The sequence below is a fragment of the Corvus moneduloides genome, chromosome Z (genome assembly GCF_009650955.1).
Source record: "Corvus moneduloides isolate bCorMon1 chromosome Z, bCorMon1.pri, whole genome shotgun sequence".
NCBI lineage: Eukaryota > Metazoa > Chordata > Aves > Passeriformes > Corvidae > Corvus > Corvus moneduloides.
The window spans coordinates 76,692,990-76,715,377 of record NC_045511.1 but is presented as its reverse complement, the minus strand read 5'-3'; the positions used below and the strand labels follow the sequence as shown (position 1 = coordinate 76,715,377).

The following is a 22,388-nucleotide window of genomic DNA, read 5'->3' as shown; positions in this document are numbered from 1 at the left end:
CCAGGGCCCCTCTCCCAGGACCACATGGCAGGGGGGAGGGACCCTGACAGTTGAATGTTCACCACCAGAGCTTTTGAAAAAGAAATGAATTCAGGAAACATGTTGGGAATGGTGCTGTTGTAATGTACTTGACATTTCTTTGGATAGAAAATTCTCCAGATAGTTTGATGCCATGATTGTCTCAGTTAGGGATACACAAATCTTCATTCTGAAGTTCTTCCCAGCCCAATTCTGTTAAAATCACTTTGGACATGCCTAGGGATTATGTTGGTACTATTAACGTGATGGAGTTGACCACAAACACAATCAACTCATGAAAAAATACTAAAAATAAAAAAAATATTTTTCTCATTATGTCTTTTCAGATATGAGGTTTAAGATGCACTCCTGTTTTTGAGCATGGGAATAACAATGCTTGGTCTGGTGACAATCTATTACTCATGTTTTAGACAGTGATCAGAAGAGAATTTTTGATGAGTGAGTGTAAGAAAAGGGACAAGCACCAAGTAATGGTTGTCCCAGTGTATTTTCCCAGCTTCAAGGAGTCTTCAGTTTAAGGATCTTCCTAAATCAGAAGTTGTATCTTCCTTTAATTTTAGTCCTCTTGGATAGGTCCCTCCTTCAACTTTGTTCTCTGTTGCAGTTCCCCAACATTAATCCATTAGTCAATGGGTTTTGATGTGAAATTTGCAATCCTATCCATCTGTCTTGGGGTTGCTCTATGATGTGTATCCCATATCACTGCCTTATGCCCAGGAATTAATTTTGTGCCTTTCTATGCCTTTAAACTGAGTCTGAGAGAGGGGAGGAAAAACTGAGCAAAGCTTTTTCAAAGCAGCTTGCAGCTTGTTCAAGGTCACACAGAAGTAGCGCCTTTTTTTTTCCCAGCTGCAGCAGGGGAGCGAGGAAGCACCTGGTTTGCTGCTTCCCAGTCAGCTTTTGGCCAATTTTTCTCTGAAGGGAGACTGGGAGTTGAACTTTTTTTCTTCCCTGGAATTTTGGATTTTCTCCCTTTTCCACTGGACTGCTTCAATATCAGAACACGTCAGGAGGACTTGCAACCGAGCACAGAGGGCCTGGCCCTGGGCCAAGCCCCAGCTCCGAGGAGACCACAGGGAGGACTCTGACACTTTCCCAGGTTTTTTCTCCACAGTGAGAGATTTTATTATTTAACATTATTATCCTTTTCCCGTGTGTTTGTTAAATAAATAGTTTTTATCTCCTGCACTTTCCTTCGAGGAAAATTTATTATTCCTGAACCTGGTGGGGGTGGGGTGGTTTGTAACCTGCCTTCTCTCAGAGGATATATTTCGAAATTTGGCCAAACCAGAACACCATCCTACTTGAGAAGGAGAATGCAGGAATTACCAGACTAAGCAAACCAGTCCTGAATAGCAACCCTCCATTTCAATCACAGCACTGTATAGAAAAAGACATAATCTGCTTTCACTGCCTGAGCTGCTGTCTCCATATGCTCCTGTGCTAGGCTGGAAGTATAATTTTTTTGCACACTTGCCCAAGGTAGGAAATCCCACTGAATATCCATCAGAGGGATGTGAATCCCAGCCTGGGGAGTGCAGTGTCGAAAATTGCTCATAGGCCGGGAGTTGAAATCTCTGTGTGAAAGAACAAGAAGGAATAGGCTGAAGCCTAGACTGCATGTGGGTAATCTATGCATACACCAGAGTGAATTAATGCAGTATCAGCCGTCATCTGTAACCCCACTGTTCAGTGGTAAAGTTGGCACGTGGGGACTGTCACATCACTGAAACCATGAGAGGGTCCACAGACACCTCTAGAAGGAGTGGAAGCTGTGTCTCCAACCACCTCTCTGCAAAAGCAGTTTAGGTAGCACTTATATAGAAGATTTTAGCATTATCATGTAATGGTTGTGAAAAAGCAAGCCCTGCAAAAACATCACATTGCATATGGGTGGGCACTTTGGTAACAGACTCTTAAATGACTGTCCATATCCATCTAATGATTTCCTAAAAATCAGACTTGCTGTTATCTAAGAGCTGTCCCTGGCAGAACAAACTGGGCAAGGATGTCTGTGTGGCAGGAGGAATGAGAAGAAGAAATAGGAGCCCGGAGCCTGGACTGCAGTGTGGGAAGCAACATGAATTACTGCAGTACCACGGGTCATCTGTAATCCCATTGTCAGGGTTGGTGTTCAGCCCCATTACCAGGCCCTGCTAAGCACAGCCAGGGTAATCTCATTCCAGAAAATGAGGTGCTTGGAGGAAGAAAGGATTGCAGATGTCTACAGCAGATTTGTTTTCTCCCTGCCTTCAATTTTGCATCTGTTTGTTCTCATGACATTAGCTAGAGGCAGACCAACAGAGGAAATGAAAGTTATGCATTCGTGCTGCAAAATCAGGCATGTTTCATCATCAATAGCTAGAAATCTTTTCATTCTAGCTGCAGAAGCATAATCCTCACATTTTCAAGCAGTTTTTAAACCATTTGGACATTTTCTTAATTTGTGGACTGACATAAATGTAAAAGTTCAAATTAAATATGCTCGAGCAACATATTAACCCAGTGCTTTCTGCTTATTATCTCTTGCTATAGTATCTTAAAATAGTTTGTCTTTTTTGCTATAAAGAACAGGAACCAGCAACTTATTTCCCTATTTTAATGTTTTTCTGAGGAGAAATCAATGTAAACCACAGTAAGGTAACTGTCATCTACTTTGTTTTGCTCAAATATTATTGTTCAGCTGGAGGGATTTGTTGTTGCCAGAGATAAGGGAGGAAGGACAGAACTCATCTTCTTTCTGGGGACCTGTTTGATCCCCGTATCCTTGGTCTACAAGGGAAATCTGGACTAGAAACCAATTGTTTTTTGGCGCAAAATGGTACATAATGATTCTAGATCTAATTAAAGTTGAGGTTGTTAAAGAAGCCTTCAAGGCAGGTTTATAACTCTGCTGTCTTTGCATGGTGGGGACCTTCAGGAGAACTGAAAAATTCACTTTTCCTGTGTTACGGACTTTTCCCATCCTTCCCTGGATCCATTCATGTAACTCTTGGTACACCTTGGCATTGTTATCTCCATGGATAGTGAGGTTTTGTGGGAATAGGGTTGTGTTTGGTGAGAAAAAGAGAAGCATTAAGTGGGTTTCATTCAGTGCATACCAATAATTGTCACTGTAGGATCAAAACCCATATTACTTGACTCAGTATCTTGCTTTTTAATAACACTGAAATACCAGATCCAGATGACACAATCTGCCTTGTGAATCTGTCATGTTAGGCAGCTTTTTAATTGCTGTTTAATTTTTTTTACTTCTTTTCATAAAGAGTATTGTCATACCCCAATGTATCTGCATTAACTAATAAAAATATCATTTTTTTAAATTAATGACTAACATTGACCAGTCTGAATTGTACACAGTTACTGTAGTGATATTATGATTTCCCAAGCTGTCATGATTTCTGTTTAAATAAGCATGGATTTAATAGAAACAGAGGCATAGCAATAAAATATAATACATCTTGTACTTGTTCTGCAAAATATGCATCTCAGTTTTTTTAAAGAAACCAAACAATCTGAGAAAGCTCTTCTTGACTGTTTTCATTGTTAGTGGTCAATGGTATATCACAACTCTTAAACACCTAAAAACATAATTTATAACTTGAAGGAAAGAATTTTTTGTGTCTGAAATTTAATATCATATGTGCAGAAACTGGTCTGTAACCAGTCTTTTAGTGATAAAACATATTTAATGGAACTAGAGATGGGTCATTCAGTTGAGAGTTTTCAGGGAAAGCAAATGTCTTGTGAATTTAGAGAGTAATAGCCCCATTAGATCTTTTATAAGAAGAAAGAACGACTCATTAATCTAGTGGAGTTTTTGGAAGAAATTAATGGGCATATGGCTAAGGGAAGTCCATTTGCTGTGGTATTTGACTATCCAAAAATATGTTAAATATTTGATTTTAACTGATAAAAGAAAGTAAATTGAAAGGTTTCCTTGTAGAAAATGATGTCTGATTAAAATAAATACCTAAAGGGTGAGTAAGAGGGCAGATTTAACAGTGGGAGGACCTCATTTACCATATCTTAATAAAACTTCTGCTGAAGTCTTGGCTGTTCAACAAATTTCGAAAAGTAGCAGAATGTTCTGATAATTTAAGAAATGTAATTATAATATTGTTTAGAAACTATTACCCAGTCTTGTGCTTTCCGCACCTCTGATGTTGTTATGTCTGAACTGACCACCAAAGTGGTTTTAACTTTTAGGAGTGGTAAATTTTGTGTTGAACTCAGATTGAAGAACTGACAGACATGACAAAACTATGACTGGAACTGCAAAGGAGCTTGTACAATAAAGTACCTATTCCCTGAAGGTAGCCATTTTCTTTCGATTCCAGGAGTAATCCTTCTAAAGCTAAGGAAGATAAACACTGCTGAGCTTGTATGGTCATAGCTGAAAAAATAGAGTTAAGTGTTTTGGTTGGTAATTAAATTTTGAAAGGAAATTGACTTCAAGTTAGAAAGGAAAATTCAGCTTTCTCTTGTAAGGATTTCGCCCATCTTTCAAATAGTATTTAATGCATCTCAAATAGGAAATGCAGCAACAGACACGGCAAACATCAAGCAACATGGCTCCAGCATGCCTCCTTTCAAGGTCCCCTCAGAAAACCTCTCTTCTGTTTTCTCGCATCTCTGTTTTTAAATAATTATCAGTCTATGATTGCAGCTGTTAAAGATGGGCAATCTATTTCATGTGTGTGTCCTGTAGGTAGAGGTGTGTTGGTGAGTTACACATACACGTACACACATCTCTGTGAACTTTCTTTTCCATTATGAAACAACACAGATTTTTTTAATATTTAAATATAGAAAACTCTTGAAAACATGCACTTTTCTTAGGAGAGAAGAGTCATTTACCTCTGGCTTGCAAGCAGATTCAGCAGTTTACACACCAAAAGATTTTATTCTACCTCAATGAAAATACTTCAGAAACGGCTAAGATTTGAATAGACCTTAGGTAATGCCTGATGAAAACACAATGAGGAATAACACTTTTCCAGCATATGTGGGTTTTCTGAGTGTATTCTATATTGTGCCTGCCTATACTGGTAACAACGGGTCTGTTTTCTTCCGGTGCCGCTTCGCGCCTGACACAGGAACAGGAGAGAGCAGTGTTTTGTCATGTTTTGTGCAGTTATTGGTCGAGTGCTGAAGGAAAAACTTCTGTTGGTGGCTGATAAAGAGAAGTAGCATAAGGAGTTCAGCTTCTAGCTGAGCTTTGTAGGCTGGTAAAAACCTGTGTGACATCATTTTTTGGTGCAAGTCAGTTGTTAATTTGGGTGGGGACAGGATTTCATTTGAGCATCTCCTGTAAGTTTGGGCCAGGTTTTGTGTTTAAGAAGGAACGCTCCCTGAACTCCACCTGCATGGTTTACCTTTTCAGAGCACAGCCATGTGCTTGTCCATCACACTGCCTCCATAATCAACTTAAAACTTTGATTCAGTTTATATTTGTCTCCATCATCAGTGACACCCCACACCTGGGGATTGTGCTACCAGTGACTCCCTGCGCTGTCTCCTGGCTGAGAGGAGAAAATTGCACTGGTCACTCTTTCTTCTCGGTATCTTTAAATTAATGAGGAATTAAATTATTTGTGACTTTCTGCCCATGTGGTGTAAGGATTTCGTAACAGTACGATTTCAGAGTTCATTTTTGGGTATTGCTTGAGGTGATGCACTGCCAGGTTTCTGAGAAAACCTGAAATGTAAGTAAACATCTGTCCTGTGGTGTTCAAAATTGCCAAAGTGCAGCTGACCCACAAAGCAGATCTTTTGGGCAACTGAGTAACACTGGCTGCCAGAGTAATTCCTGTAATTACCTTCTCTTTAAATTCTGCATCAGAACTGAGGACAGGAAAATTTCACATACTCAGTTGGGGGTGTTGAATAGTAGATAGACTGCCAATTGTTTGTATGTAATGAATTTTCATAATTTTCTCAGTTTGGATTGCTCACAATAGCTGAATGTTTTTATTGCTGTGCCCAAATGGAGTGGCTTCAAAAAACAATGTATGCAGAAATATATTGATTTTTAAAAAGATTACAAGTATTTCTGGTGAATACATTAATGATGAATACCATACATAAAATTATGAACATAATGGAACATTTCAGTTAAATACATACTTTGTGGTTTGCTGATTAAATATATAAATCTTTAAATATTTTTAATGTAACTGAATGAAAACTTATGTCTCTTTTCATATTTCTAAATATAGCTGCAATAACAATTTGTAGTGCATTGGCTGAATGCTGAACTTTGAGGCAAGAGCAACAATATGGAACTTTGAAGTAATGACAGAATTTTAAATTTACTTTTAGTAATCATTTCAATATTTGAATCAGGATTGTTTTCTTTCATTGTGTCCATTAAACCCAAACTCACAAGTCTTCAGCTAGAACAAACTAAAAGAAATTAAATGTTCAATCAATTTCATTAATTTTATAATGGGAATACTTATTTGCAAGCAACACTTTTGTTGCTTTTTTTTTTAATTTCTACAAAAGGATGATACAGTCAAATACTTTAAATTTCTTCTAAGCTGCATTTGGCATGACATTTTGGATCTATTTGAATGCTATTGTAATTACAGCCACCTGGGACTCAGAACAGTCGATCATTTCAGTTGAATTTTTTTTTTTTTTTTTTTTCCATTTGCAGGATGCTCTGGCCCACTAGGGATAGAAGGAGGGATTGTGTCAAACCAACAAATTACCGCATCGTCCACTCACCGAGCTCTTTTCGGACTGCAGAAGTGGTACCCGTACTATGCACGACTTAATAAGAAGGGTCTTGTGAATGCCTGGACTGCTGCAGAAAATGACAGATGGCCATGGATTCAGGTAACAGATGGAGCTGAGGAGGAAAAAAATACCCTTGATTCAATTGCCAGTGTCACTTAAGAAACTGATGAAGACAAGTGGTTAATGAACAGATAGGTTCTTATTCACTGTCATAGACACAGCTGAGGCTAAAAGGGACTATTTAGTTGCAAAACAGTGATAATCTGGACTTTACGAATGCACGAGCCTTTTTTTAATTTAAAAAACCGCGTGCATATGTTCCATTGTGGCTCTAAACCGTGGAAGCAGATTTTTACAGGCTCCTTTCAAAGAAGCTGCGTTCCACATATGTTGCTTTTGGTGGTTAGGCCCTTAGAAGCATATCCCAGCAATATCTCTTGGTGGAGGTATCTTGACACATGCTAAAGGTGCTTTAAGTGTGGTTTTGGCCATGCTAGAACCTGGTGGCAGAGCTGGTACTCTTTGCTGAGCAGCTCTGGGTGCACAGGTTAAGTACTACTGGAAGTAACAAGAACTGTTTCAATTAAGGTTGAAACTGCTGTTAGTTCAGCCACATCCATGGGGCTGAAAATGCACGTGTTCTCATCCCACTCAAGGATGTTATTGTTAGAGTGATTCAAACAGCAGTGCCCTCACTGTGAACTGGATTTCTCTGTGCCCAACACATCTTCAGTAAAAGCCACAAAGCAGCGACTTTGAGGTCCCCTAGCAGTGTTTTAATGAAGGTAATGACTGTCTTGTGGTTGCTGTAGCTCTTTGCTTGGATGCTGTTTCTCTTCGCGATGTATGAATTGGGCAAAGCTTTGGCAATTTCAGCTATTGGTTAATAAAGGTTGGTGAGTTAGATACTTATGGGAAAACCTTCTGCACTGATCTGCATGGGCAACGTGTGAGGAGGATGTTTCCCTTCCAATAGACCCACTGCAGGATCTAGCACAACATGTTGTTTGAGCATTTTATCTGCCAGCACGAAGTTGAACAGTCCATAATGCCCTCAGCTGTGTCAGACACGCTCTTCTTGAAGCTGCCTTGGTGTACATGGCATTAATATTTGTTAATATTCAATGTTTTTGCCCTGACTACCACTGGTGATTTTTCTGAGAGGCTCCCATATGTCTGGGGGGAAAGCAAACAGGATTACCTGCTCATTTTTCTTGTGTGGAGAGCAGACACAAAGCACTGTTTGATGAAGTTTTCTGAAACTGGTGCAGTGGGAGTGCTGGATTTTGTCAGCTCTGAAGAACGAAAGCTGGTATCACTGCTTGTTATTTATTGCAGAGTGAAAACACAAAGGCCCTTCAATGTGTTGTAAGTCAGTTGTCGTCGTAAAGATCAGAGGGGTTAGGAAGTCTGTAAAATTTATACATTGAAAAGAACTGGAAAGGATCACGCAGAGGGACCTGAGCAGAGTTATCTCCATGGGAGTAGAAAGCTAATGTTACTTTAATGGATAATGAAAAACTCAGCATTACAGTAGCTTTTGGGCTGTGTTAAGAAGGTGGGCTTTATTAAATGAGCTGGAAAAAGATTTCAAAATCGTTTAGCACTGGCCCCCTAGACATGTCTTTTCTGGGAGATGATCTGGATGGGGATATCTAATGGTCTGATGCTTCCACATTTGTGCTTGGCACTATGGGGGCAGCTGCCAAGTTCCCTCGGACTTTGCTCTCCGGAAGTTTTCCCTTTGCTCTTACGTGCAAGGAATGTTGGGCCAGTGGAGAAAATGTGTTAAAGTCTCATACCATGGCATCAGGTCTAAAGAATCTGGGGGTTTTTTTGGAGTTCTGGAGGTAATTCCAATCCCATACAGGTTATTCTGTAATTTTGACAGCCATGGGGTATAAGGACTTTTGAGAAGCTTAGGTCACACAATTAATATGTTTTAAGCACTCCCTTCATTTTCTTCTTATTTTTCTTGCAAAATAAACTTTAGTCTATAATTTTCACAAAACTTGCCAAATACTTTTTTGTTGTACTCTTTTTCTCAGTTCAGAGCAAAATTAAAAATATTCTTCATAATTTCAGAACAGAAGTCTTGAGAGGATTTCTTTCTTTCCTTTTCTCTTTCTTTAAAACCTCTGGGACCGGAAAATCTGAAACTTTTTATGAAGATGATACTTGCAGGAAAAAAGTGATTTTTAGTGTTCCGCAGAAACTCTTTTTAGATCTGGCAAGGTAGAGACATCCACAGTCTCACACTTTATGCATAGTAGTTCTCTACATCATAGAACTGTCTTGTTCTCCAAGCATGAAATAAGCTTTAAGATACAAACACTGTCTGACCCTCTTTTGGGTGAACAGTTTTTGCTGCGAGGGGAAGCAGAAATCCCCTGTTTTATTTTTGCACAGATTCTGTATTACCCGGGGAGACACTTCTTAAATGCTTGTGGAGGGGTACAAAAAGTCAGATTTGGGCTAAATTTCTGGCTACTTTCCTTGGTCATGTGGGAGAAAAGATCTCAAACCCTCTACCTGAGTTTTTACTCTGTTGTGTCACCAGCTTCTTCCCAGACCCTAGTGCGAGCAGCCTGCACATGGAACCTTTCCCATGCTGCTCTGAGTGATGAAGCACCTGGTCCAGGAGAAGGCACTGAAAAACAGTGTGAATGTTTGGCAGAGATTAAGTGGAAAGTTGCAAAGCTGGAAAATCCATTTTTAGGACATGTAAATTAACATTTAGCGCGAGGAACCTGAAGCAATCGCCTGTTCCCCTCTTGTAGCTTCTAATGCTAGATAAATTCTAAAGGAAGCCGTGTATAATGGGCAAAGTCCCTCAAAGTGTGATTATGTACAGGCCTGTAGCTATTTTTGCCTTGTTCCATCATTATCAATTTTCTTTGTCATTTAATTTCTTTATTTATATGCAGCCTGGAAAATAAAAGGTTTGAGTGCTCTGCTTATAACTCACTTGTAATGAGTGCGGAAGTTTTTTTTCTCTAATCTTTCAGGTGTCTGATACACATGAACTAATTAGTATGCAATTTCATTTTCCTGCATTCTCCCAATGAACTGAAAATTGAAATTGCCATTTTAAATTTACACTCTCAGCATGTAAGTAGTAATGGCACTACAATGCTTGTAATTGGCTTGTGATTTAAAGGGTCACTGACCATGCTTTTGGAAGCAAATTAAAGCCTGAGTAAGTCATATCTGCCTTTTAAAGTTCTCCTGACCTCTGTTTCTCCTCACAGGCTGGCTGTGATAAAATAGCACCTGTGTACTGCTAACCACTTTATTAGTGATATTAACTTTTATCGTTAGCAAATACAATGACAAAAAAAAAAAAAAATCTCATACATCTATTTTTCATTAATTGGTCCTGAAGTATAACCAAAACTCTCACTTTGCCTGTTCCAGTAATGAGTCTTTTCTAGCAACTCTTTTTTTTTTGTTTGCTTGTTTGTTTTTTGTTTTTGTTTAAACAGCAGTTTCTCTTTTCCCTTACGTCCTTTTGCATTTTTGGCTTTAAAATATGTTGATTTGTCTTATTCTGATTTCACTTCATCCCTGCTCATTTCTTGCATCTGTATTTTTCAATTCATATATTATTTATTCTTTTTAAGGCAGCATGAATCAGAATAGATATGGCCATGGGCAGGATTATTGTTTCTGTTATGCCTCTACCGTATCCAAAATCATAGTGGCAGCTAGTCTCTAACACAAGCTGCCAGAAGGACTTAGTGAATGTTACTCCTCTCTAGTGATTTCTAACCTAGGAATCCATGCCCGTGCCCTTCTTACACTTCTTCTCTTCTCCCACTTTCATCACTCCCAGGCTGGTCTCCCAGCTTTAACCACCCTCACATTTCTTAATTCATTTTTCCCCTATTCACGACTTGTCTCCCATTTCCTTCCTTGAGAAATTACCCTTTTTTTCATGGTATCATAGAATGGTTTGGGTTGGAAGGGACCTGAAAGATCATCTGGTTCCGACCCCCTGCCATGGGCAGGGAATTTGCCCAATTTGCAGAGAATTTATTCAAGAACATTAAGACATGCCACCTAGATCATGGATGCTGGAGCAGAGAAGGAGCTCCCAGTAGAACTCCAGTGACTCCTGCTTCACTGCAGGGCATGCTGGACTAGGTTGAGTGACCCAAATATCAACTTCAGAAATACACGAGAGAATCACAGAATCCCAGAATCACTGAGGTTGGAAAAGCCCTCCCAGATCATTGAGGCCAACCTATGACTGATCCCCACCTTCACCTTGTCCCCAGCCCAGGGCACTGAGTGCCACCTCCAGCCCTCCCTCAGACACCTCCAGGGATGGGCACTCCAAACCTCCCTGGGCAGCCCCTGCCAAGGCCTGAGCACCCTTTCCATGGGGAAATTCCTGCTGCTGTCCACCCTGAGCCTGCCCTGGCCCAGCCTGAGGCCGTTCCCTCTCCTCCTGTCCCTGTTCCCTGCGAGCAGAGCCCGACCCCCCGGCTGCCCCCTCCTGTCAGGGACTTGTGCAGGGCCACAAGGTCCCCCCTGAGCCTCCTTTGCTCCAGGAGGATGTGATTGTGAAGAGGATCCCTGCCTATTGAGGTTTTTGTTGTTGTTTTTGTTGTTGTGGGGTTTTTTTTTGGTTGGTTGGTTGTTGTTTGGTTATGTTTTTCAAGTGTTCTGTGGTCTTTTGGACGTGGAAATTGTTTTTACAAGGTGTTAACCCACAGACACCAAGAACAGATTCGAGCATAGATTACATCTGGAGAATGTTAACAAAATGCACTAATTGCTGAGCACCAAGCCACTGTGTGGGAGATGTGTTTGAACACCTGACCTGTTGCTGGAGATAGTTGTGTATAAATGTAAAGTATTAAATAGAATAATAAACCCCTATTTTGTTATCCCTCATTAAAATGGCATAAAGTGTTTCTCCAGAGACATTGGTATGGTTACCAATTGCTTTTTTAAGTAAAATAAAATAAAATAAAATTAAATTAAATATTTACTTTATTATTGTGAGTAGTAGGAGGATTGAAGGATTAATCTACAAAGGAGGTGGACTGCTCAGTTGGTTGCAGAATTAAGAAATGGGAAGTATAGTTGGTTCAGGTTGGATAGCTAGCTTTTCTCTTCTAGTTTCTACTGCATACTAGATGATTCCAAATATTTGGTTTGGGGTTTCTTCCTCTTCAAAGACTTCATCCCTTTCCATCAATATTTTATATATTTGTTTCTTTTTTGGGGTCAGTTTTTGAAAGTCAAACAGTGAGTTCAAAATGGAAAAGCTACAATTCTTACTTAGAATACACAGAAAGAGAACTATAATTCCATCATTTTTCAAATTTATTCCCCAAATGGCTTTTCTGAAATGATATGCTAAAGTTCAGATGAAACACTATAATCAGAAATAAAACAGTTTGACAGAAAATGTGCCCAACTTCTAATTGGCAATTTGAATATATTAGTACTCCAGTCCAAAATAAAATACATTTGGTTTATTTACTGTCTCAGTGTGTCTGCTGTAAATAATACTTTTTGCTTTTTCAATTTTGCTTTTTTAATAACTTTGCATGGCTTTAAGAAAATGTCTTCACTATATTTCTTTAAACTCCAAGTAAACAGATTTGCTGCAGAGATTGTTAATAAAAAAGATGACGTGTGATGGAAAGGGATCTACCCCAGCAGATTCAGGGCAAAATATTTCCCTGACCTCTGTGTTATTTAGAATTAATTTTTTTTAGGGGGAGGGAGGTCATTACTGAGAATGTTTATTTAAAAAAAGGTCTGAATGTATTGGAATATTGTTGCTGTTCGGTAGAATTTGTATTTTGATTGAGGCTTAATTTGGTTTTTACACAAGTGTCTCCACAGCAGTTTTGGTTTCAATCCCACCTCTGGTGCTCAGCCTCACATTTTTGGGACTTGCAGTCCCATGGCATAATTAAATCTGTGACTATGAATTTCACAAACTTAATCATAACAACTATGACACACACAAAAATTACTTGTAAAAAAACCCTTAAGTTCCAGCATTCTTATCCCCAAGCAGAAAACCATAAAGTATTGGGTGTGGTTTTTTCCTCAAAAAAAGGGAAGGAAAGAAAAAAATTAACAGCTTCCTCATCAAGAGCTTCCAAAGAGCAAGTACACACCAGGTGACAGCTATTTGCTAATGAAATGATAAAACCCAAAATACACAGAGGCCTTGCACAACATTCACTCAAACATCTGTTGGTGAGAGCTCCAAGCAAACTGCCATCTGTGAAACCATTCATTTTGTCAAAGTTCATTTCCTCATTCATGAGCTCTGGTGTACAGGCTTCCAAAAATACCTGTCACCACAGCTTAAATGTTTAATATCACTTAATGTAGCTCTCATCCCAGTGTTGGGTGACCTTTATGAAGTACAGTCTCAGAGTCATCCTATAAGGTGATGTGCACCATAGAGGAAGATTTAACCTGCTAAGTTAAATGCTAAAAAGTTGTGAAAGTTCTGCTTTTTTTTGTCAATACTTCAAAATTTGGCTTAATATCACAGAAGGATTTACTTGGAGGATATTCATAAGTGGCAGCAAGCACCTGAAAGCCCTTGGCTGTGGAGAACAGAAGTTAATAAGGAAAGTGCAGTTGAATTAAAACAATGCCACACAGGACCTTTGATCTGCAGGAATTAGAAGAGATTGTCTGCTAGCCAAAGTCTGCCATAAATTCACTGACTTCGGTGAACTCAATACCAGCGCCTGCTCTCTGCAGACCTCCCTCACCATCTATACATTTAGCTCACAGGCCAAAAGTGTGATTTATGTACTCAAAGCAGAGCGGAAAGCAAAGAGACTGGGAGCCTATTTCTTAGTGTAATCATCCATAGACTCCCTGGAGCCCCATATCTTGGTATCCATTTCATATCACACCTCCTCCTTTCATCCCCCGTATGCACAGACGCCCACGCACAGACACGTTCAAACAACTTTGGGCTGAGGTTCTGGATACACCAAAGCAGTCAGTTCAGAGTTAGCATCCCCATGGCAACTGAAACTTGATGCTGTTATGAACAGCATCCCTAACGTGCTCTGTCAGCCTGCATGCCAGCTTTCCTTAGTTGCTGTGCCTAATGTGGCTGAAGGACTGAAGCAACAGGACCTTTAAACCCTTTATTCCCTGCATCTGCAACACCATCCATTTCAACTAAGTTTGCTTTTTTTTCTTCCTCATTTGCCACTCTGATATTAAAAGCAATCAAATCTTAGAAAGTGGTGACACCAAAAGGGAACAAATATGTGTCCACGTGGTTTCTCGCATCAGGAAGAAGCAACTAAAAGGTGCCCCAGCACCTGTGTGGTGGTTCATAATAGAATGATGTGTGGGTATCACAGTCACCTTGTGGCTAGGACAGCATCCAAATCTGTGACATGATGCCATGCTGACGTGTGATAGGCAAATGAGTCATTTTTGCCTTCTAACCACTCTCTTAAAAACGGGCAAAGCAAACAATCCTCACCCATAGTCACTGTCCTGCTAGACTTGACTTCTACAAAAGTGTTGTTTCAAGTTATCTCAGTACAGCTAAGGTTCAGGAAACAAAGTTCAAGGAAAAGTAAGATTACATACCAGTATATTAAGATGTGTTTTGGTCTGGTACATAGGGATTTATATGTACGAAATCCAGAGTGGGTCAGGCTGGAAATGCCCACAGTGGGTCACCTGCTCCCACCTCCCTGCTCCCTGCCCAGAGCACAGGGCACAGGATTGTGTTCAGACAGCTCTGCAATATCCCCAGGGAGGAGACCCCAGAGCCTCTCTGGGCTCTGCTCAGGGCTGGGCCCTGCCCAGGGCAGCAGTTCTGCCTCCTGTGCAGGGCAATTGCTGGGCTCAGGCCCTGCCCGTGGCTCTGGGGCCGCTGCCGGGCCCCGGAGCAGAGCCCGGGCCCTGCCCTGAGCCCTCCCTGCAGCCAGGGACAGCCAGGGCTGAGGGCCCCTCTCAGCTGGGGCTCCTCTCGAGGCTGAGCAGCCCCGGCTCCCTCAGCCTGTGCTGGGCACGGAGATGCTCCAGGCCCTAAATCATCTTTGTCCCCCTCCACTGGACCTGCCCCAGGAGCTCCATGTCCCTGCTGTGCTGGGGAGCCCAGGACTGGACACAACACCGCAGAGGCTGGGCAGAAGGGCAGGATCCCTCCCTGACCTGCTGGCAGTGCTCTCCCAGTGTCCCCCCCAGTCCCATTGACCTTCCTTGCCCCCAGGACACTCTGCTGGTCAGGTTGAGTTGGTTGCCCACAAGCACCCCCTGGTCCTTCCCCACAGAGCTGCTCCAGCAGGTCCCCCCCAAGCCCATGCTAGTGCCTGGAGTTGTTCCTGCCCAGGTGCAGGACCTGCATTTCCCTTATTAAGTTTCAGACAGTCCTTCTGTGCCCATCTTTCCAACCTGTCAAGGGTCCTTCCGAACCCTGGGGCATTTCGGCCTCTCATCCCAGCCATGTGTGGTCAGTGAACTGCTGAGGACCCCTCAGTGACCAGTGAACTGCACAGACCCCTCATCCAATCCTTGGTAAGTTAAATAATGCTTGGCCCAGTACTGAACCTTGAGGGACACCACCAGTGGCACATCTCCAGCTGGACCCCATGACACTGATTCCAACCCTCTGGACCTGCTGCTCACCCAGGTCTCAATCCAAGTTCCTCTCACCTCAGCATCGATGGCCCCAGACCGGTTTAGGCTGTTGGAAACACAGGAAGTCACCAGCACCGTGAAAATGCCATGGACAACTGGGGCTAAAGTAAACTCACCCTCCTTGACCTCCCCTGGAAAAGGTGGCATGTATTTGTCACCTCAAAGACCTTCCGATTTAAACCACACACAAATTCTGTGAACTGAAAAATGGGAGCACATTTCACTCCTGCACTCTCAGAACCTTCTTCTTCCATGAGTGGTTAAGATAAAAAGACATTGTTCAAGCTTTGACTCTCTCAATGAGACTTTTCAAAGATTGTCTATCACAAAACCAAGCAATGTTTAATGCTTTTAACCTAATCTTTTGCCTGCAAATTTTTGTAGAAAGAAAAAGTGTTTTGAGGAAAAATGTACAGATAAATAAGGAAAATCTCACTGAAGAGTAACTTTTAGAGTTTCTATAGCACCTTTTTTTCTTAGAGTCCTAATTTTAAAAGATAATAAAAAATATTTCATGAGTGTGGTTGTCATGATTCAACAAATAGCTAATTTTTAGGGTTCAGGAGATATTAATCATTTGAGCCAATCTTCTCTGTTGTGTAACAGCATCTGTGGGCCAAGAAATCATTTGAGTGGAGTAGTCTTTTCATCAATCACAAAGCCATCTGTTCCCTGTGTGCTTCACCTCTTCACTCTCCTTGTGTCCATCTCAAACCTTGGCCTCTCTCCCCACAGCACCAGTGTCTGAGCAACTAACAGGTTATCCTCAAAGATTGATTAGAATTACACTTGACCATGAAGAAAGGGGATAAAGATATGTATTTTAATGCAGGTTGTGCATCATGTGATAGAGATATTATCACTAGATAAGTTTATTCTGGTGGAGGGACTAAGCAGATTTAGTTTCCCACTGTGTTGAAATGGGATCTCACAGTAGGGATGTCACACGGCCAGGGAAGTCTGATCTCCTGCGAGTTCCCAGATTTCAGATAGTTAATATTCCTTTAATCAATACACTGGATGTCTTTTCCAACCTTAATGATTCTATAATCCATATTTTCTTGGTCTAGGAACATGCACAGGACATAGACAAAGCTCACTGAAGTCAAAAGGGGAATTTTTCCTTTTGGGGCTTGAGAAAAGGTCATATTTGTCTTTGGAGTTTTTACCAAAGTGCATCTGCCAAAGTGCCATAAAAACAGATGGAAAGTATGTGGGAGAAAGTACCTCTCAATAGCTGAAGTTATTTCACAACCAAAAACTTCCCCCTGAGCATATTTTCATGCTGATTTTAATATTGCACCTTTTCCAATTCACTTCTTTTCCCTAACGAGGATGGTTTTCCTGGAGGATGAAAAGAAAAGTACATATTTGTGACCTGAGTTTGACATCCTATCTTCTAGATCTACAAGCTGTTGATCAAAGCTATTTTACAAGGGGAAGTACATACCGATATTTTCACTGACATTTTTATTTACATATTCTTAGGCTGATTCTTCAGGATGTCTTCTAGACACAGTGGGGAAGTTCTTTCTGAGAGCCATTAGCATTCCAAAGCCAGGAAGAGTTTTCATGAGTTCAAAGTGTATGAGGAAACTAATAACAGCAATGAAGGACCTTGGTGTTTCTTAGGTAACCTTCAGTTTGAGACAGTTAATACTCATTTGACCAATACTTTGCAAATAAGATGATATTTTGGAGGGCTAAAAACCTCTGAACAATGTGAGATTGATCATGGGCCCCTTCTTGAGATGACAGTCTAAACATACCAGTATTTGAATAATTCATATAATCCAGTTAATGGCATTCATAACAACCACCTTTGGGACTAAAATAATTACTTAATAATAAGAAGGAACAGACTAAGCAAGTTTTTAGTCTGTCTAATTATGTAAACTCTCTGAGGCATAAATTGGAAGTTCTCAACAAAAGCCAAATGAAGTAGGTGCTTTTTGATAATTCTCATAACATATGTTCCTCCACATTAGCATTACACGGGCCAAACAATCCTTGTATTTATGTTTTCCATGCAAGTAAGATCTTACCTATATTCTGATCTCTTCACAGAGAGGCAAATTAAATTAGTGGTCCAATTTACATCTCTCATTCTGCATGCCTAATTTGAAGCATGTACAGGAGTAAGTCTTATTGAGGATGGCAAAGGTGATGAGTTGTTTTTAGAGGGTTGGCTGAGGCTGAGGTGTAGGTGAGTAGAGGGAAATCCTGAGAGGTGTTTGTTCTTACCCTGAGGTGTGATAGACTGGAAAAAACAAGAGGATGAGTTTCCAGAGGATTTAATAGCAAAGTTATGAGGATGCTTTGCTGGACCTGCATCCGCACAGGGGAAACAAAATGGTCTGGGATCAGAAATAACCTGAGTGTTTAATTGCTCTGTCCTCGAGGTACAATCCCAAAATCACGCTGGGAATTATTATTTTCAAGGCAACCTGTAGCAAACGTTTGTTCTCCTAGCCTATTACAAGATAACAATTTATGCTATCATGTCAATATTTTAAGATAAAACATGTTGTTTTTCTCCATGGTGCAGACCTCCTTCCAGCATGTCAGCAACAGCTGCAGTGTTGCCGTGGATAAATCGCTGCATTTCCTCGTTGAGTGCTGCTTAAAACACACATCACTGCCACTGTGCTGACTGCATTAATGCCCTGAACTAAATCTGGGAGAGCTCTGCTGACAGTGCTGATTAGGAGAGTATCAAAAAGCCGCAGACAGGCGAGATAGACGAGCACCTTGTGTGCAGGTGCCAGAGAGGCTTTGCAGCATGGAAGTTAATAGTGGCTGACCTGCTGTGCCCTTCCTGCTCCTCATCACCAGCCCAGCTCTGCAGCTCCCCACTCCTGGTGTGGAACCAGGGTGAAACAGCACTGTTTGTCCTGTTCAGGGGCTCTAGTGCTTGGAGGCTGAAAAGGAAGCATGGCAGGGAGCTTTCAGACTCACTGACTATCCCAGTACTGAGGGAATTGTGTCAGGTTGTTCCTTTCCTGGGTTTATTAAAAACATTTCCATTTGCAAGTGTCCCTATTTTTCATCAGAAAAATGTTTCTCTGGATGCTTTCTATCTAGATTTGTCAGAATTATGACTTTAAAAAAAAAAAAGAAAAGAGACCAAAAAAATTAAATTTCAATCCTTCAAAACCTGATGAGATCAGCAGGGAAGGGTTGCAGTAATAAATCTTTTAATGCCAGTATAACCTTGATCTCTTATTCAACCCCATTTTTATATGAGCAATGGTGAGTAGCAGTACAGATATATTTACTTTGTGCTAGAAAAGATGAAGAATTATTTATGACAATGCTATTCCATCTCATAACTGAAACAGGTAAATGCCTTTGTTCTCCATAAAATGCGTTCCTGTTTATGAATGTAAAACTACATTTAAGGTCTCACAGACCCAAGGCTTCACGTAGGCTCTAATTTGAGCATTTCTGGAAAGCTTGCTCTGGAGGAACACTTCAGACAAGGATATTCTGTAGGAAATGCTAGTGGTGTTATTGCTAACAGCAAGATAACAAATGAGGGGAACATGGTTATGGATTCCATCCAGGAGCATCACAGAGGGGTCTTCCTAAAGTCACTCTGTTTTCTCATCCCTCTTCTCCTCTCCTGCCTGGAATAATGCAGATAAGCTGGATGCAACTGAGTGGTTTTTTATCTTTTTTTGTCAAGTATATAACTTCTGCAAAATGAATATACTAACATTTGATCACAAATGGTAGGAGGGAGATGAACACCTTCCGCTGGAGCTGTCCCAGTCCCTGCTGTTCTGTTACATTCATGCATTATGATTCTGAATTTAATCTCCCTTTTTCCTATGGTTTTTAAGGTTTGTAAACCATGCTGAGGAGTTACTTATGGCCTTTGTTTTGCGGAGCCCTTTGGGCTACTTTATAGAAAACAAGCTCCTACATTAACTCACAGCTACCAGTGGAGCTGCACACCCACCATGCAGGTTTGCAGGACTGGCTCTGAATTGTCTCTGAAAATGGTGCACTGTACAATCCACAGGAACTCATAAAATTAACTTGTTCATATTGCCACTTTCTCTCAGAGATAAAGTCTTCCCCTTTTATTTCCTAATACAGATTTTTTCAAGTTCCAGTGAAATCTAGATTGGGTATGTGTTCATCAGAGTAGACAACTGAATTATTTGGCATCCCCAAACAGATTTGAGTGACTCACTGGAGTCAAGTGTTAGTGTAACTCGTTTAATAGAGAATTACTCCTACAGGATGAGTGCTGAGAGCAGTAAACACGCTGGTTACTTTTTCCCCACCTGTGGAGAAAGGCCATGACTCTGTAACCTGCTGTGATCATCAAAGTGATCTGTGCAATCATGGAGGTGGGAGGACTGTGGTGGCAGAAAGGAACAAGATTAGAAGAACTTTCAGGGACTTCTGAAACTAAAGGAGTTGATTTTATTCTCCAGCTCTTGGGCATACGCTGCTTTAGAGGGTATCTGCCTCAAGTGATTTTATTTGATTTATTTTGGCTACTTGGATGAATTCAACATGCAACTGTGTACCCAACACAGAACCTGAGGTGGTGTTTCTTGTCCCAGTCACAGAAACTGAGCTGATTCCATTCCTGTGCTCTCTTTGTGCTTTCCTCAACACCAGCACACTGACTTTGCACCATCTACCCTGTGTGTGACATTATCCAGTTCTTGTAGAGCCAGATTTAAATACATTGATATTCAACTACTGGCTTTATTTTACACTCGGTTTTACATGAGCAACTCAGTGTTCACCACTCATTCTAGCCCCAGAAATCCTTCTCATTGACATGCAAAGCCCATCTGAGCAGATTCCATAACCTGCAGGCGTCAAGCAGAACCTTTTCCAAGTTTCATAAAGTTCTTCATGTCATAAGGTTTTAGGTCACTGGGTGTCCTCAGATTGCAGCCAAATCCCTGGCATATGATGGGTGAGAAAAGTCCCACAGAAGTTCCTGGATGCAGGAGACCCCTGTGAATGCAGGTGCTTGAGCAGAGGTCAAGTCTGAATCCAAACCTCTTAAAATAAATTTAAATGATAAATGGTAAAATAGTAAACCTGATCAACTTTCTCTTTCTTTCTTTTTCTTTCTCTTTCTTTCTTTCTTGCTTGCTTTCTTTCCTTTCTTTTTTTCTCTTTCTTTCTTTCTTTCTTTCTTTCTCTTTCTTTCTTTCTTTCTTTCTTTCTTCCTTTCTCTTTCTTTCTTTCTTTCTTTCTTCTCTCTTTCTTTCTTTCTTTCACGCTTTCTCTCTTTCTCTCTTTCTCTCCTTCTCTCCTTCTCTCTTTCTCTCTTTCTCTCTTTCTCTCCTTCTCTTTCTGTAAATAGATTTCTCAAATGTCTATGCCAGTATCTTCTTACAAGGCTCTTACCTTGCCTTATTACTTAAATTACTGGGGTAAATCCCTCAAAAGGCTATTGACCTTCTTTCATCCTTGATTTTTTCCAGTTCGTCTAGATAGTGATAAGGGATCCTTAATAAATGAATCCGTTACCTTTTTAAATAAGATATTTATTCTTTTGCTCTTATGCTGGTGACTTTCATCTCTTTCCTTCAAAACACGATCACCCATATAATTAAAATGCGTAACTTTCTGTCCTGGGTCTGAATCCATGAAGCAGAGCTTCCTGAGCTGTTTTTCCTCACAATTGCCACAGAAAAACATGTTTGAAAAAGCTTTCAGTGCTAAAAGATGTATTTCACATTTCTCCACAGCTTCCTACTGAAGTATATTAAATAGGAATAATTTCAGCACCTCCTTCGTTATAGCCATTGCTAAAGTTGTAATCTTTTCAATTTTTGCTAAGATCTAACGTGAAAAGTTGAAAACACATAAAGGAACCCAAATATACAATGGGAAAATTAATTCCTGGTGTATCCATATTTACTGAAAGGCATGAGATTAGCCCAGGGGGGATTTCTAGATAAGCAAACCATGGGCATATGAAAGCATTTTTTTTCCCACTTCACTGGGTTTTTTTGCAAACCTTGACAGGATATGTAGACCTTGGAAAACAAGGCAGCCTGGTTTTATTTCTTGTGTTGTATCAAGTTCAATGCTGCTTAAAAAAAAGCTCAGCTTGTGACTCAGAGGATGGATACTGATCAACAAGTGCTCTAAAAGGAAAGATTCTGCAAAGATGAAGAGGACATCCAGTCATTAAAGCCATGGTTTCATCAAAAATTATTCTTTGCAAGAAAACAGGGAAGAAAAATCCCCATAAATTCTCATCCAAAAAAACCCCTCCACAAGATTATTACCTGGAAAAAGAAAAAATTTGTAATTAAGCTGAAAAAACATTACTTATATGCATCGCTGGATCAAACAGAATTTATTTGGTGCTGCATTATACGTTCCTTTTCCCATGCAGTGAAATGTGAAGATGCTACCAGTCAGCAAATAATCAATGTCTGTTTCTATTTCACTGTGCTTTCTAATTTGGTTTTGCAGAGGGTATTCTCCTCATTATTAGCAATTTTGTAAATACATGGAAAATTGGTTTACTTGCCTGTTAATTAATATTCTGAAATTCCACATAGAGAATGAAATACTCATAAGAGACTTACAGAAATCTTTAACTGGATACTCTTCCATGTTAACTACATTTTTAATGTAGTTATGGGAGTAATAGCAGTTTCTGGAACTCTCCTGTTACAAATATAACATATTTATTTAGTTTTGTTTTCCCCTCTGGGGGACCAGGAATTGGGGAAAATTTTCCAAGGCTGCAAAAAGGCATGAATCTCTTACAATTTATACCTGTCTGAATTCCTGTTGTGAGTCCACTCTCCCCACTGGAATTGCAAATGTTCCTGAGCTTTCCTGGTATTTGTGGAAAAGATCCTGTAAAAATCTGGTGTTTTTACAGGAGGCTTCTCCTCTCTCAATGGGTCTAAACCTTAAAAACACACATTGTTAATCTGAAGGTG

General features: G+C 40.4%; 1 protein-coding gene across 2 annotated transcripts in view; it reads left to right on the top strand.

Annotated features, from left to right (window-relative positions):
- Window positions 1–22,388, top strand: part of EDIL3 (EGF like repeats and discoidin domains 3) — a 234,039-nt gene that overhangs the window by 157,131 nt on the left and 54,520 nt on the right. For both annotated transcript variants that reach the window (XM_032095224.1, XM_032095223.1), the window contains one exon: window positions 6,704–6,885. In XM_032095224.1, the coding sequence (XP_031951115.1) occupies window positions 6,704–6,885 (182 nt within the window). The remainder of the gene's footprint in view (window positions 1–6,703; window positions 6,886–22,388) is intronic.